This window comes from Mobula hypostoma, chromosome 5, assembly GCF_963921235.1.
Source record: "Mobula hypostoma chromosome 5, sMobHyp1.1, whole genome shotgun sequence".
Lineage (NCBI taxonomy): Eukaryota > Metazoa > Chordata > Chondrichthyes > Myliobatiformes > Myliobatidae > Mobula > Mobula hypostoma.
The window spans coordinates 188168983-188184471 of record NC_086101.1 but is presented as its reverse complement, the minus strand read 5'-3'; the positions used below and the strand labels follow the sequence as shown (position 1 = coordinate 188184471).

The following is a 15489-nucleotide window of genomic DNA, read 5'->3' as shown; positions in this document are numbered from 1 at the left end:
TGTTGTTTTTTTAAAACTGAGGCAGTACGGTAGCATAGTACTGCTTTACAGTACCATTGACCTGAGTTCAAATCCCACTGCTGCCTGTACAGAGTTTGTACGTCCTCCCAGTGGCCATGTGGATGTCCTCCGGGTACTCCGGTTTTCCCCCGCAGTCCAAAAGACGTACTGGTTGGTAGGTTTATTGGTCATTGTAAATTATCCTGAGATTAGGCCAGGATTAAATCAGGGGATTGCTGGGCAGTGTGGCTCAAAGGCTGGAATTCTTCATTGTTTCTTAATAAATAAATAAACCTGATTAGTGGGGTTGACCGAAATGTTAAAGTGTAAAAGAGCATTAATGAAGTGAGAAATTCAGAATAGGCAAGAGTGAAATAATTTGTGGATTTCAGCCAAACAGTTAGTGGTAAGTCCTTTTAAGTTTTTGAAATGCTTGAGAGTCATTCAGTGTACTTGAATGCTTTGTCCTAAGTTGCCGCAATTGCTAGGTCAGGTTGTGGACATCAACCAAGTTTTATTGATTCAAAGATTCAAAGTACATTTATTATCGAAGAATGTATAAATTATACGACTCTGAGATTTGTTTGCTTACAGGTAGCCACAAAGCAAGAAACCCAAAAGAACCCAATTAAAGGGGAAAAACAATTGAATTTTGGTAATTGAAATTATTAGGGATGTGAGACAAATCCAGGCGTGTAGCACAGGATCACAAATCATTCTTAGCCACTCAATGATCAAAAAAAGACTTCACAAACTGAATAAATTCTTTCTATTCAAATATCTTTGAATTAGAAGAGTTCAGTGTGAAAAGTTGTGATAATGGCTTAAAACTTAGAGTTTTGACATTTTGGCAACATGCAGATTGTATCCCAGTGATACGTAAATTATTTAGAGCAGTTGTATGTTTACTGTAGCATACATCATGCTGAGAGGGCTAGAGCTGAATCTTTTATTCTTGTTGACCCTGTCTTTTTCTATCCTTATTTCATCTGCATTCCTGTCCATGAAGTGATAGGTAATGTCTCAACTTTGTCCAAGCTGTTTAATGCAGCTTGGTGGCAGAGGGAAAACTAAAATTAGTTTGGCCTCTCTAGCAGGTTAATTGGACTTGGTAAAATGGCTCATGTTTGTGAGTGAAAGAATCTGGATGGGGGTGGGGAGGAAGCAGAAGTTGATGGAATGTGGAAAAGAAAATGAGATTAGTATAGCATTAGTTTAAATGGGTGCCTAATGAACAACAAGGGCTCAGTGAGCAGGTTCAAGGTCATCGGGGACACCAGTCCCCTCCAACCATAAACTGTTTGGCAAATGCTACCGCAACATAAAAACCAAGACCAACAAACAGGCTATGGCACAGTTTCTTTCTACAAGCCATTAGACTTATAAATTCACATGTCTGTAAATTGCAACGGAGTTGTAATGCAAAGATTTTCACGCCCTCATGTGTAGGATAGATGTAAGATTTAAATAATTTCAAATTCAACTGAAATCCGCTAGCCTTAATGAAATAATGGAGCAGTTTGTATTTCTTATTTGTGCATGTTTCATTGAGTTTACAGGACCAGGGACATCCTCAGAGGCAGTGCAAGCTGTCTTAAATGGTTTAAAAAAACATCCTTCAAAGATCTAATTGGATTCTGCTCTGTAGGCAAAGCTGTTCTTCTAAAATTATTTACATCAAAGTTGGCTTGATAATTGGATTTAAAAATGCAAACACGAGGAAATCTGCAGATGCTGGAAATTCAAGCAACACACACAAAATGCTGGTGGAACGCAGCAGGCCAGGCAGCATCTCTAGATCTCTAGGAAGAGGTACATTCGACGTTTCGGGCCGAGACCCTTTGTCAGGACTAACTGAAAGAAGAGATAGTAAGAGATTTGAAAGTGGGAAGGGAAGATCCGAAATGATAGGAGAAGACAGGAGGGGGAGGGATGGAGCTAAGAGCTGGGAAGTTAATTGGCAAAAGGGATACAAGGCTGGAGAAGGGAGAGGATCATGGGACGGGAGGAGAGGAGCACCAGAGGAGGATAGAGAGCGGGCAAGGAGTTATAGTGAGAGGGACAGAGGGAGAAAAAACATAGAAACATAGAAAATAGGTGCAGGAGTAGGCCTTTCGGCCCTTCGAGCCTGCACCGCCATTCAGTATGATCATGGCTGATCATCCAACTCAGAACCCTGCACCAGCCTTCCCTCCATACCCCTGATCCCTTTAGCCACAAGGGCCATATCTAACTCCCTCTTAAATATAGCCAATGAACTGGCCTCAACTGTTTCCTGTGGCAGAGAATTCCACAGATTCACCACTCTCTGTGTGAAGAAGTTTTTCCTAATCTCGGTCCTAAAAGGCTTCCCCTTTATCCTCAAACTGTGACCCCTCGTTCTGGACTTCCCCAACATTGGGAACAATCTTCCTGCATCTAGCCTGTCCAATCCCTTTAGGATTTTATACGTTTCAATAAGATCTCCCCTCAATCTTCTAAATTCCAGCGAGTATAAGCCTAGTCGATCCAGTCTTTCATCATATGAAAGTCCTGCCATCCCAGGAATCAATCTGTGAACCTTCTTTGAGAGAGAGAAAAAAGGGAGAGAAAGAATGGGGGGAATAAATAATAAATAAGGAATGGGATAAGAAGGGGAGGAGGGGCATTAACGTAAGTTAGAGAAGTCAATGTTCATGCCATCAGGTTGGAGGCTACCCAGAAGGAATATAAGGTGTTGTTCCTCCAACCTGAGTGTGGCTTCATCTTGACAGTAGAGGAGGCCATGGATAGACATATCATGAATGGGACGTGGAATTAAAATGTGTGCCCACTGGGAGATCCTGCTTTCTCTGGCGGACAGAGCGAAGGTGTTCAGTGTAGGTGATAATTGGATTGTTTACTTTCAGACAGAATGGCACTTGAATGGCATCTGGAAGACCGTGTAAGGAATCTGGAGCAGCAGCTGGATGACCTTTGACTCATAAGGGAGAATGAGGCAGTCATAGATGAGAGCTACAGGGAGGTAGTCACACCTGGCTGTCAGAAGCAGGTCGTTGGGTGACAGTCAGAGGGGGGAAAGCGAAGGTGAGCAGACGGGTAGTGCAGAGCACCCCTGTAGCCATTCCCCTGAATAATAAGTTTACCGTCCTGGATACTGTTGGCGGGGTCGACCGACCAGGTGTGAGCCACGGTGGCAGGGCCTCCGGCACTGAGTCTGACCCTGTGGTGCAGAAGGGTGGGATGGAGAAGAGGAGAGCTGTTGTCATTGGAGACTCTATAGTCGGGGAGCAGACAGGAGATTTTGGGACGTGAGAAGGACACCCGCATGGTTTGTTGCCTCCTGGGTGCCAGGGTCCGGGATGTCTCTGACTGGGTGCACGACATCCTGGTACGAGAGAGAAAGCAACCAGAAGTTGTGATACATGTTGGGACCAACGACTTAGGCAGGAAGAGGGATGAGGTCCTGAAGTGTGAGTTTCGGGAATTAGGCAGAAGGCTGAAGAACAGGACCTCAAGGGTGACGTTCTCAGGATTGCTGCCAATGCTACGCGACAGTGATGGTAAGAATTGGAGGAGATGGCAATTGCATGCGTGGCTGAGGAGTTGGTGCAGGGAGCAGGGTTTTAGATTTTTAGATCATTGGGATCTCTTCTGGGGAAGGTGGGACCTGTACAGATTGGATGGGTTGCACCTGCACTCAAGAAGGAGCAACATCCTTGCAGGTAGGTTTGCTAGCATGGTTCGGGAGGGTTTAAACTAATTTGCGAGGGGGATGGGACCCAGAGCGATAGAGCAGTGAAAGAAGTGCATGGGGTAAAGCCAGATCTAAAATACAGAGAGGGTTTGAGGAAAGAGAAGCAGAATAAACGGTGTAAAGACAGTAAGGTAGAAGAGCTGAAATGTGTGTACCTCAATGCAAGAAGCATCAGGAACAACGGTGATGAACTGAGAGCTTGGATACATACATGGAATTATGATGTAGTGGCCATTACAGAGACTTGGCTGGCACCAGGGCAGGAATGGATTCTCAATATTCCTGGATTTCAGTGCTTTAAAAGGGATAGAGAGGGTGGAAAAAGGGGAGGAGGGGTGGCATTACTGGTCAGGGATACTATTACAGCTACAGAAAGGGTGGGTAATGTAGCAGGATCCTCTTTTGAGTCAATATGGGTGGAAGTCAGGAACAGGAAGGGAGCAGTTACTCTACTGGGGGTATTCTATAGGCCCCCTGGTAGCAGCAGAGATACAGAGGAGCAGATTGGGAGGCAGATTTTGGAAAGGTGCAAAAATACAGGGTTGTTATCATGGGTGACTTTAACTTCCCTAATATTGATTGGCACCTGATTAATTCCAAGGGTTTAGATGGGGCAGAGTTTGTTAAGTGTGTCCAGGATGGATTCCTGTCACAATATGTGGACAGGCCGACCAGGGGGAATGCCATACTAGATCTAGTACTAGGTAATGAACCGGGTCAGGTCACAGATCTCTCAGTGGGTGAGCATCTGGGGGACAGTGACCACCGCTCCCTGTCCTTTAGCATTATCATGGAAAAGGATAGAATCAGAGAGGACAGGAAAATTTTTAATTGGGGAAAGGCAAATTATGAGGCTATAAGGCTAGAACTTGCGGGTGTGAATTGGGATGATGTTTTTGCAGGGAAGTGTACTATGGGCATGTGGTCGATGTTTAGAGATCTCTTGCGGGATGTAAGGGATAAATTTGTCCCTTGAGGAAGATAAAGAATGGTAGGGTGAAGGAACCATGGGTGACAAGTGAGGTGGAAAATCTAGTCAGGTGGAAGAAGGCAGCATACATGAGGTTTAGGAAGCAAGGATCAGATGGGTCTATTGAGGAATATAGGGAAGCAAGAAAGGAGCTTAAGAAGGGGCTGAGAAGAGCAAGAAGGGGGCATGAGAAGGCCTTGGCGAGTAGGGTAAAGGAAAACCCCAAGGCATTCTTCAATTATGTGAAGAAAAAACGGATGACAGGAGTGAAGGTAGGACCGATTAGAGATAAAGGTGGGAAGATGTGCCTGGAGGCTGTGGAAGTGAGCGAGGTCCTCAATGAATACTTCTCTTCAGTATTCACCAATGAGAGGGAACTTGATGATGGTGAGGACAATATGAGTGAGGTTGATGTTTTGGAGCATGTTGATATTACGGGAGAGGAGGTGTTGAAGTTGTTAAAATACATTAGGACAGATAAGTCCCTGGGACCTGACGGAATATTCCCCAGGCTGCTCCACGAGGCGAGAGAAGAGATTGCTAAGCCTCTGGCTAGGATCTTTATGTCCTTGTTGTCCACGGGAATGGTACCGGAGGATTGGAGGGAGGCGAATGTTGTCCCCTTGTTCAAAAAAGGTCGTAGGGATAGTCTGGGTAATTATAGACCAGTGAACCTTGCGTCTGTGGTGGGAAAGCTGTTGGAAAAGATTCTTAGAGTTAGGATCTGTGGACATTTAGAGAATCATGGTCTGATCAGGGACAGTCAGCATGGCTTTGTGAAGGGCAGATCGTGTCTAACAAGCCTGATAGAGTTCTTTGAGGAGGTGACCAGGCATATAGATGAGGGTAGTGCAGTGGATGTGATCTATATGGATTTTAGTAAGGCATTTGACAGGTAGGCTTATTCAGAAAGTTAGAAGGCATGGGATCCAGGGAAGTTTGGCTAGGTGGATTCAGAATTGGCTTGCCTGCAGAAGGCAGAGGGTGGTGGTGGAGGGAGTACATTCAGATTGGAGGATTGTGACTAGTGGTGTCCCACAAAGATCTGTTCTGGGACCTCTACTTTTCGTGATTTTTATTAACAACCTGGATGTGGGGGTAGAAGGATGGGTTGGCAAGTTTGCAGACGACACAAAGGTTGGTGGTGTAGATAGTGAAGAGGATTGTCAAAGATTGCAGAGAGACATCGATAGGATGCAGAAGTGGGCTGAGAAGTGGCAGATGGAGTTCAACCCGGAGAAGTGTGAGGTGGTACACTTTGGAAGGACAAACTCCAAGGCAGAGTACAAAGTAAATGGCAGGATACTTGGTAGTGTGGAGGAGCAGAGGGATCTCGGGGTACATGTCCACAGATCCCTGAAAGTTGCCTCACAGGTGGATAAGTTAGTTAAGAAAGCTTATGGGGTGTTAGCTTTCATAAGTCGAGGGATAGAGTTTAAGAGTCGCGATGTAATGATGCAGCTCTATAAAACTCTGGTTAGGCCACACTTGGAGTACTGTGTCCAGTTCTGGTCACCTCACTATAGGAAGGATGTGGAAGCATTGGAAAGGGTACAGAGCAGATTTACCAGGATGCTGCCTGGTTTAGAAAGTATGCACTATGATCAGAGATTAAGAGAACTAGGGCTTTACTCTTTGGAGAGAAGGAGGATGAGAGGAGACATGATAGAGGTATACAAGATAATAAGAGGAAAAGATAGAGTGGATAGCCAGCGCCTCTTCCCCAGGGCACCACTGCTCAATACAGGAGGACATGGCTTTAAGGTAAGGGGTGGGAAGTTCAAGGGGGATATTACAGGAAAGAGAGTGGTTGGTGCGTGGAATGCACTGCCTGAGTCAGTGGTGGAGGCAGATACACTGGTGAAGTTTAAGAGACTGCTAGACAGGTATATGGAGGAATTTAAGGTGGGGGCTTATATGGGAGGCAGGGTTTGTGGGTCGGCACAACATTGTGGGCCAAAGGGCCTGTACTGTGCTGTACTATTCTGTGTTCTATGAGTCAGTTGTACCTTGTGTCAACCTAACTATATAACTTAATTAATTTTAATATGGTCTCATGACCTTGGAGTAGTGCTAATATGAGGGGCCATAACTTTAAGATGACTGGAGGAAAGCATTGGGAGGGGATGTCAGATGTAAGTATTTTATACACAGTGGTGGGTGTATGGATTGGGGTAGTAGAGGCAGATACATTTGTGGGCAATTAAGAAACTCTAGATAGACACATGGATAATAGAAAATTGGAGGGCTATTTAGGAGGGATGGGTTAGGTTGATCGTGGAGTAGGTTTAAAGGTAAGCACAACGTCGTGGGCCGAAGGGCCTGTAATATGCTGCATTGTTCTAAGTTGGTGCCCTGCGTGAATGACAGCACCTCCTGATAAACAGCACTGTGTTGGGGTGCCCATGTTTACCTCCTGAACCTAAGGTGAGCACACTGGTTGATGTCATGCAACATAGAACCAGCTCACTGAACCCTTGTTCTTCATTAGGCACCCATTTAAACTAATGCTTTACTAATCCCATATTCTTTTCCACATTCCATCAGCTTCTGCTTCCTCCCCACCCCCATCCAGATTCTTTCACTCACATACATGAGCCATTTTACCAAGTCCAATTAACCTACTAGAGAGGCCAAACTAGTTCTAGTTTTCCCTCTGCCAGCAAGCTGCAATAACCAGTTTGGGTAATACTGAAGCTCGGGGGTCTTGTTCAGCATGGATGTGTTGGGCCGAAGAGCCCATTTCTATGCTGCAGGAAATAGGAAAACTTGGTATCTGGTGACATTGGCCCTCTGTTGCAGAGAAAGCCCTTGATACACTATTGAGCTGACTAAAATTCTGAAAAGTTAATGGAAATGTGCAAATGCAAAACAGATTCAGAGTGATCATCTAGGGTATACAAGTCTGAATGCTTCATTACCTCATTGGAGACTTTGAGAACCTTGTCATAAGACTGTGGGAGGTGGAGGGACTCGTGAATCAAATTGGGCAGCCTATGTATGGGCCCTCCCTAACCAAAGAGGACTTTTTAATACAGAGGGCTTTTTTGTGTTTTTTGCGTTTTTAAAACAATACTTTACTTTGAAATTCAGTAAGTATTGTGGAGGCCACTTGGTGCAGAGGAAGATTCTGCAGGGAGCAACAAGTGAAGATTTGATTAGGTTTATTATTACTGACCCATGTCATGATTTTTTTCTGTTTTATAGCAGCAATACAGTGCAAGACATAAAATATATTATAAATTACAATAAAATCAAAGTTTAAAGTAAATTTATTATCGAAGTACAAATACTGTATGTCACCATATGTTACCTTGAGATTCATTTTATTGCAGCCATTTACAGGAAAAGAAGTACAACAGAGTTTATGAAAACTATAGATAACAGAGACTGACAAACATCCGATATGCAAAAGAGGACAAATTGTGCCAATAATAAATTTTAAAAAGTAAATAAATAATTTTGAGATAACAAGTAAATAAATAATACTGAGGATTCAATTGCAGAGGGAGGTATAGAGGCCCAGGATTTGAAGTTTGTTTTTTAGTCCTGAGAAATGATAGTGTTGAACGCTGAGTTGTAATCAGCGAACAGCAGCCTGACGTAGGTGTTGCTGTTGTCTAGATGGTCGAAAAGCGAGTGGAGAGCAAGTAAGATTGCTTCTACTGTAGACCTATTGTGGTAGTATTCAAATTGCAGTGGGTCTAGGCCCTCATTCAGGCAGGAGTTGATTCTAGCCGTGATCAACCTCTCAATGACAAGCTCTCTGAGTACCTTGGGGAAGATTGCTGATGTAATTCAAGGAAGAACATGGGATTTGAATAGTTCCATGTGATCTTCAACATATACCAGCATAAGCAAGGACATCTTCTTTCTAATACTTGATTTACCATTCGGCGCTACTGTAGCATAGCAGTTAGCGCGATGGCATTACAGCTCGGGCTGTTGGAGTTCAGAGTTCAATTCTGACGTCATCTGTAAGGAGACAGTACGTCCTTCCTGTGGAATGCTTGGATTTCCTCTGGGTGCTCTGGTCTCCTCCCACTGTCCTTCCTGTGGAATGCTTGGATTTCCTCTGGGTGCCCTGGTTTCCTCCCACTGTCCATCCTGTGGAATGCTTGGATTTTCCCAGGGTGCTCTGGTCTCCTCCCATTATCCTTCCTGTGGAATGCTTGGATTTTCCTCCCACTGTCCTTCCTGTGGAATGCTTGGATTTTCCCCGGGTGCTTTGGTTTCCTCCCACTGTCCTTCCTGTGGAATGCTTGTGTAACGCTCAGTTATCTTGGCTTGTATATGTCTAGGGGAAATCCTGCCCAGCACCTGCCTGGACGCTTCCCACTGAGTCAGTTTCTGCACCACTGCCGCCCAAATCACTCCCAAACATCAATCATCAGCCAGCACACACAGTACGTTTTACCAAGTACACTTTATAGATATTACTAAGTCTATGAAATTAATATAAATTCGATACAGAAAAAGAAGTAATGGAAAAGAAAAAGGCGCCAGATTTATCAAAGTCCAAGTTCTTCGTGCACAACCGTTGGAGCTCAATAAATTCCTGACGACCGCTCAGATCCTGTCGACTCACAGCTCGGGACCATCCGGAGTGATCGACCGGAGCCTTTTGCACGTCCGCCGTCCTCCTTGTCTGTCCTCCTACTCCCCGCCAAAAACTCCCGTTCCCAGTCATATGATACAGCATTATCACCCGAGAAAAACGATAACATGAATACCCATTGGCTAATAGCACCCTGCTATCTGTATTAACCCAAGCAAATGTCTAGCTAGAGACTTTCTCAGCATTTAGCATAACAAAGAAGCATTCCCCAGTATAACATAACAAAGAAGCCATTTTAAATTTAACATACAAAAGAAAACCCTGTACACTTGGATTTCCTCCAGGTGCTCTGGTCTCCTCCCACTGTCCTTCCTGTGGAATGCTTGGATTTTCCTCCCACTGTCCTTCCTGTGGAATGCTTGGATTTTCCTCCACTGTCCTTCCTGTGGAATGCTTGGATTTTCCTCCACTGTCCTTCCTGTGGAATGCTTGGATTTTCCTCCCACTGTCCTTCCTGTGGAATGCTTAGATTTTCCTCCCACTGTCCTTCCTGTGGAATGCTTGGATTTTCCCTGGGTGCTCTGGTTTCCTCCCACTGTCCTTCCTGTGGAATGCTTAGATTTTCCTCCCACTGTCCTTCCTGTGGAATGCTTGGATTTTCCCCGGGTGCTCTGGTTTCCTCCCACTGTCCTTCCTATGGAATGCTTGGATTTTCCTCCACTGTCCTTCCTGTGGAATACTTGGATTTTCCTCCCACTGTCTTTCCTGTGGAATGCTTGGATTTTCCTCCCACTGTCCTTCCTGTGGAATGCTTGGATTTTTCCCGGGTGCTCTGGTTTCCTCCCACTGTCCTTTCTGTGGACTGCTTGGATTTTCCTCCCACTGTCCTTCCTGTGGAATGCTTGGATTTTCCTCCCACTGTCCTTCCTGTGGAATGCTTGGATTTTCCTCCCACTGTCCTTCCTGTGGAATGCTTAGATTTTCCTCCCACTGTCCTTCCTGTGGAATGCTTGGATTTTCCTCCCACTGTCCTTCCTGAGGAATGCTTGGATTTTCCTCCCACTGTCCTTCCTGTGGAATGCTTGGATTTTCCTCCCAATGTCCTTCCTGTGGAATGCTTGGATTTTCCTCCCACTGTCCTTCCTGTGGAATGCTTGGATTTTCCTCCACTGTCCTTCCTGTGGAATGCTTGGATTTTCCTCCACTGTCCTTCCTGTGGAATGCTTGGATTTTCCCCGGGTGCTCTGGTTTCCTCCCACTGTCCTTCCTGTGGAATGCTTGGATTTTCCCCGGGTGTTCTGGTTTCCTCCCACTGTCCTTCCTGTGGAATGCTTGGATTTTCCTCCACTGTCCTTCCTGTGGAATGCTTGGATTTTCCTCCCACTGTCCTTCCTGTGGAATGCTTGGATTTTCCCCGGTTGCTTGGTTTCCTCGCACTGCCGAAAGACGTATAGGTTAATTGGTTTTTGTAAACTGTTCTGTGATTAGGCTAAGGTTAAATCAGGGGATTGCTGTGTGGCATAGCTTGAAGGGCTGGAAGGGCCTATTCTGCACTGTCTCTCAATAAATAAATCAAAAATCTGTTACACATCCCGCGATGAAACACACTCTTTAACCTCTGCACTGGGAGTATCATTTTGCAATATATGCTTAAGACCAGATCAAGTGTTATAAAGAACATATCCAGACTAGCTACTCTTGCTGTCTTTAGCCAGGGAGTGGCACAAGTGGACCTAGTAAATGAAGATGAACGTTTTTATTGTAGTTAAGAGCAGAGGAGAAAAATAATTTCTCTTAATCTTACAGCAGTAAACAAATCTCATTTGTTAAGTCACATGGGCCACAGTCGGCAGTCCTCTGACAGCAGTGTTGATCGTTTTGTGTCGAAGGATGACTGCGTTGAGTCAGCAGATCTTGAAGCTAAGGTGAGATGTCTTTATGTTGTAATTCTTTTGCAAGCTTTTTATAGAGTAAATATGGGGTAAATGCTTCTGTTGGCAGGAGGCTACTTCACTGAATGTTGGACAAAACAGCTTTAGAAAAGGTGTCAAGGCATTAGGAGTGCTGCTTTCTTTGAATTCTGGACACTTACATTCAATATTTTGATGCAATGCTTTCAGTAGTCCAGGGTATAAGCTCTGGAGTTCCCTCCCTCAACTCTTCAGATGCTTCTTAAAACCAAGTCTTTGATTAGCATTCCTGGAATCTCCTGAGGTAGCTTGATTTGCCTTGGTTCAAATGACCTTAAATTTTGTACAATATGTACGGATGCTGAGACATACGGAGAAGTTTAGAGGAGTTGGAGATGTGCCCTTTGGGCATGGCTGTTTAAGTATAGATTTTAATTTTCCAGTACGGAAATTAGGAAGGCTTTTCATAGGTCAGGTATGGAGAAATGATTTTCATTTGAAAGGGCTATTGATCAAAAGAAAAATAAAATCTGAACTTGCAAATGATCCAGATATTTGGTGACATTTTTTTAGTGCATTGTCATCTGGAGTACACTATCTGAAAGGGCATTAGATTGGCATTTAATAGTAAACTTCAAAAGAGAATTTCATAAATATTTAACAGATGAATTGGTAGGCAAAAGGGTGAGAAAATGGGTCTTTCTACAAACTATGAGAGGCTTGATGAACCAGGGAGGGGGTGGCTGGGGACAGAGGTTTAAATGAAAGGATAAAGATTTACAGTGGTTCTGAGAGGCAAGTTTTTCATGAAGAGAGTGGTGGGTATATGGAATGAACTGCCAGAGGAAGCATGTACAATTACAATATTTAAAAGACATTTGGACTGGCATTGGTTTATTATTGTCACATGTCACATGTACCAAGATACATGTGACAGTACTTCTGTATTTTTTTAATATTCTTGTTTTGCATGCCAAAAGTAATTGTATCAGGCTACTAAAAAGAAAATTGAATGCAATGTTTAGGTACGTGGATCGGAGGGTTCAGAAGGATATGGGCCAAGGCAGGCAAACAGGTTTAGCATTGATTGATATTTTGGTCAGCATGGACTAGTTGGGCTGAAGGGCCTGTTTCTATATAGTATATTTCTGAATCTGATTATTTAGCAAGCTCACCAATGATCAGTAATGAGATTCTGGGTAGCACTGCAATATTTCCAGAGTGGGATTCTCCACAGTAACTTCCAACAAGCACCCGCCTCACTGAATGCAACCATCAGGTACAAAGATGGGCTCTTTTGATGGTTGCCTGATGGGCTTTGGATTGAATGAAGATGACCTGGGGTCTGTTTTATGCAGAGGTTAATTTACAGCATGATATTTGGAAAAACTTGTCATCGTGCTTTGTTGCATGATTAACTGGAGCCCTGAAACGGTGCAAGGTAGAGGGAAAATGTCAGTAGCTCGTATGGGCACCTCTCAAACTGACAAAATCCATCATGAGGTAAATCTGCTAATTTGTGAATATATTCTCCAACAGCATTAGTGAATCTAGCTAATTTATATCAACTTTTAAGTTATCCACGTTCTGCTATTCAGACTTGCATAGGAATTTTAGAAAGTGTAACTTGGGTTATTTATAGCTTTGAAAACTGTCCCTTGTTTAAATGTAAGTTGCTATCTTAATTAAATTTGCTTCCAGTATAAACCTTTACAATGTTCGTACTATCAAATGAACTTTAGGGCAAATGGTTTAACTATTGAAAGTGAAAATATCTGTGAATTCCAGGGTATGCCTGGACACACTCTACCCATATGTGCAATAGTTTGTATCTTTTAGGTGTGTGGTCTGCAACTTTTTATTTGCTCTTGATGATGAGACTCTCCTTCCGTCTGTCAAAGTGTTAATGTTCAGCATTTCTCCTTGGCGTACACGCTATCTGTCTCAGCTCCTCCAGAGTCCAAGAGCAGTGGTTCCTAATCTGGGCTCTAAGGATCCCTTGACTAATGGTAGAGGTCCATGGTTGGGAACCCCTGTCCTAGAGTAGGGCCTTTGGACAGTTTATCTACAATGACCAAGATACTCATCCAAGCTCGTCCTGTTTGCCTGAGTTTGGCCCATTTACCTCTAAACGTTTCCTTTCATGTACCTGTCTAAATGTTTTCTTAAATATTGCTATTGTACTCACCTCAATCACTTTCTCTGGCAGTTCAATCCCAACATTATACATGCTTATTAAAGATGGAAAAATAAGCGTTATTTGTCACGTGCAACGAAACATACTGTATAATGTGGCGTTTGCTTCAAATCAATGAGGATTATACTGGGCAGCCCACAAGTATTGCCATGCTGCGATGCCAACATAACGTGCCCACAACTCACTAACCCTAGCCCGTACATCTTTGAAATGTGGGAGGAAACTGGAGCACCTGGAGGAAACCCAACGTGGTCACAGGGAGAACGTCCAAACTCCTTGCAGGCAGTGGCGGGAATTGAACTCCAATCTTACAGCTGACGCTAAAGAATTGCACTTCCATTTGCGGGTATCCTTTCCATAGCTGAAACGTTGGGCTCTGGAATTCCTAAGCCACTCTCAATCTCTTTTGTTCTGGTAAATTTTGTGTTTTAGAGTCATAGTAATAGAGCACTACAGCACATAACAGGCCCTTCAGCTCATCTTGTCCATGCCTAACTATTAATCTGCATAGTCCATAGAACTGCACCTGAACCATATTCCCTCCATGGCCCTCCCAACCCTGTCTATCCAAATGTCTCTTATCTTGAAATTGAACCTATATTCACCACTTCCGCTGTAGTCATTCCAAACTTTCGCCATCCTCTGAGTGAAGATATTCCCCTTAAACATTTCACCTTTCATCCTTAACCCATAACCTCCAGTTTTAGTCTCACCCAACCTCAGTGGAAATGGCCTGTCTTTACCCTATCTACACCCCTCATAACTTTGTTTACCTCTATCAAATCTCCTGTCAATAGTTCCATTTAATATCAGAGCTTGTATACAATATACAAGCTGAAATCCTTACAATGCTCATTCTCTAGAGCTCTAGGGAATAGAGTCCTAATCTATTCAACATTTTCCTATAATTCAGGTCCTATAACTCAGTCCCAGAAACATACTTGTAAATTTTCTCTATACTCATTCAAGTATCTTTCCTGTTGGTAGATGCACACGAGGCCAGGCTTGTCCTGCTGTCTCAAAAACATATTTCTGCATTCGCAGAAAAATGTAGGTTCTCATGAGATTTCTTATGTCCTGTGTTCCTATTTTTGACCAACTAAACATGCAGATTAACTGAATTATTATTGTAGATCGTTGCTGTCAGATCTGATAAAAGAATATGTAAATTCCATTGAAGTTCTTCATAAACCTGTTAACTTGCAATTTTTTTCCCGGTATGATTCATCTTGGCTCATGTAAGGAACCAGTGATGCACTTTGAATTATTGAATGTGAACATAATGGAATATACTCAGAGGCTTTGGTCTTCTGCTGTAGTCCAACTACTTCAGAATTCAACATGTGCATTCAGAGACGCTCTTCTGCACACCACTGTTATAGTGTGGTGGTTTGAGTTACTGTCACCTTCCTGTCAGCTTCAACCAGTCTGGCCATTCTCCTCTGACCTCTCTCATTAACAAGACATTTTCTCCATAAAACTGCTGCTCACTGGATTTTTTTTTGTTTTTTTGCACCATTCTCTGTAAACTCAGTTGTAGTTTCTGAGATTCTCCAACCACCCCTTCTGGCACCAGCAATCATTCCATGACCAAAGTCACTTGATTACATTTCTTCCCCATTCTGATGTATGGTCTGAACAACTGAACCCCTTATCTATGTCTGCGTGCTTTTATGCATTGAGTTGTTTCCACATGATTGGCTGATTAGATATTTGCATTAACGAGTAGATGTACCTAATAAAATGGCCACTAAGTGCAGATAGTTTTATTTGGTCATTATCATTCCCCACAAAATAGTTTTATTACAGAGGCAGATTTGAGGGGTTTATTACAACTGCACAGACTGCAATTTCTTGAGGCTTGAATCTAAACCTTCCACAGATTTTGTAGCAGAATCGATTCTGCTAAGCTGTAGAAAGTAATGAACTTATCAACTATCCATTTTATAACAAGTTGGATGTGTTTTTTTAAATAAATGAATAAAACATAATAGGCTAATAGTGGCTCGAGTTTCCATAAATTTGCCTTTGTTAATTTGTTTTTCTGTTTGGCATTGATTCTCTGTATAAATGAGGCACAATAAGGTATTTTTTAATCTGCCAAAATGTGATGAATTA

General features: G+C 43.2%; 1 protein-coding gene across 5 annotated transcripts in view; it reads left to right on the top strand.

Annotated features, from left to right (window-relative positions):
- Positions 1-15489, top strand: part of htt (huntingtin) — a 265277-nt gene that overhangs the window by 84019 nt on the left and 165769 nt on the right. For 4 of the 5 annotated variants that reach the window (XM_063049530.1, XM_063049527.1, XM_063049531.1 and 1 more), the window contains one exon: positions 11071-11189. In XM_063049530.1, the coding sequence (XP_062905600.1) occupies positions 11071-11189 (119 nt within the window). The remainder of the gene's footprint in view (positions 1-11070; positions 11190-15489) is intronic. The other variant, XM_063049529.1, reaches the window with a different exon arrangement.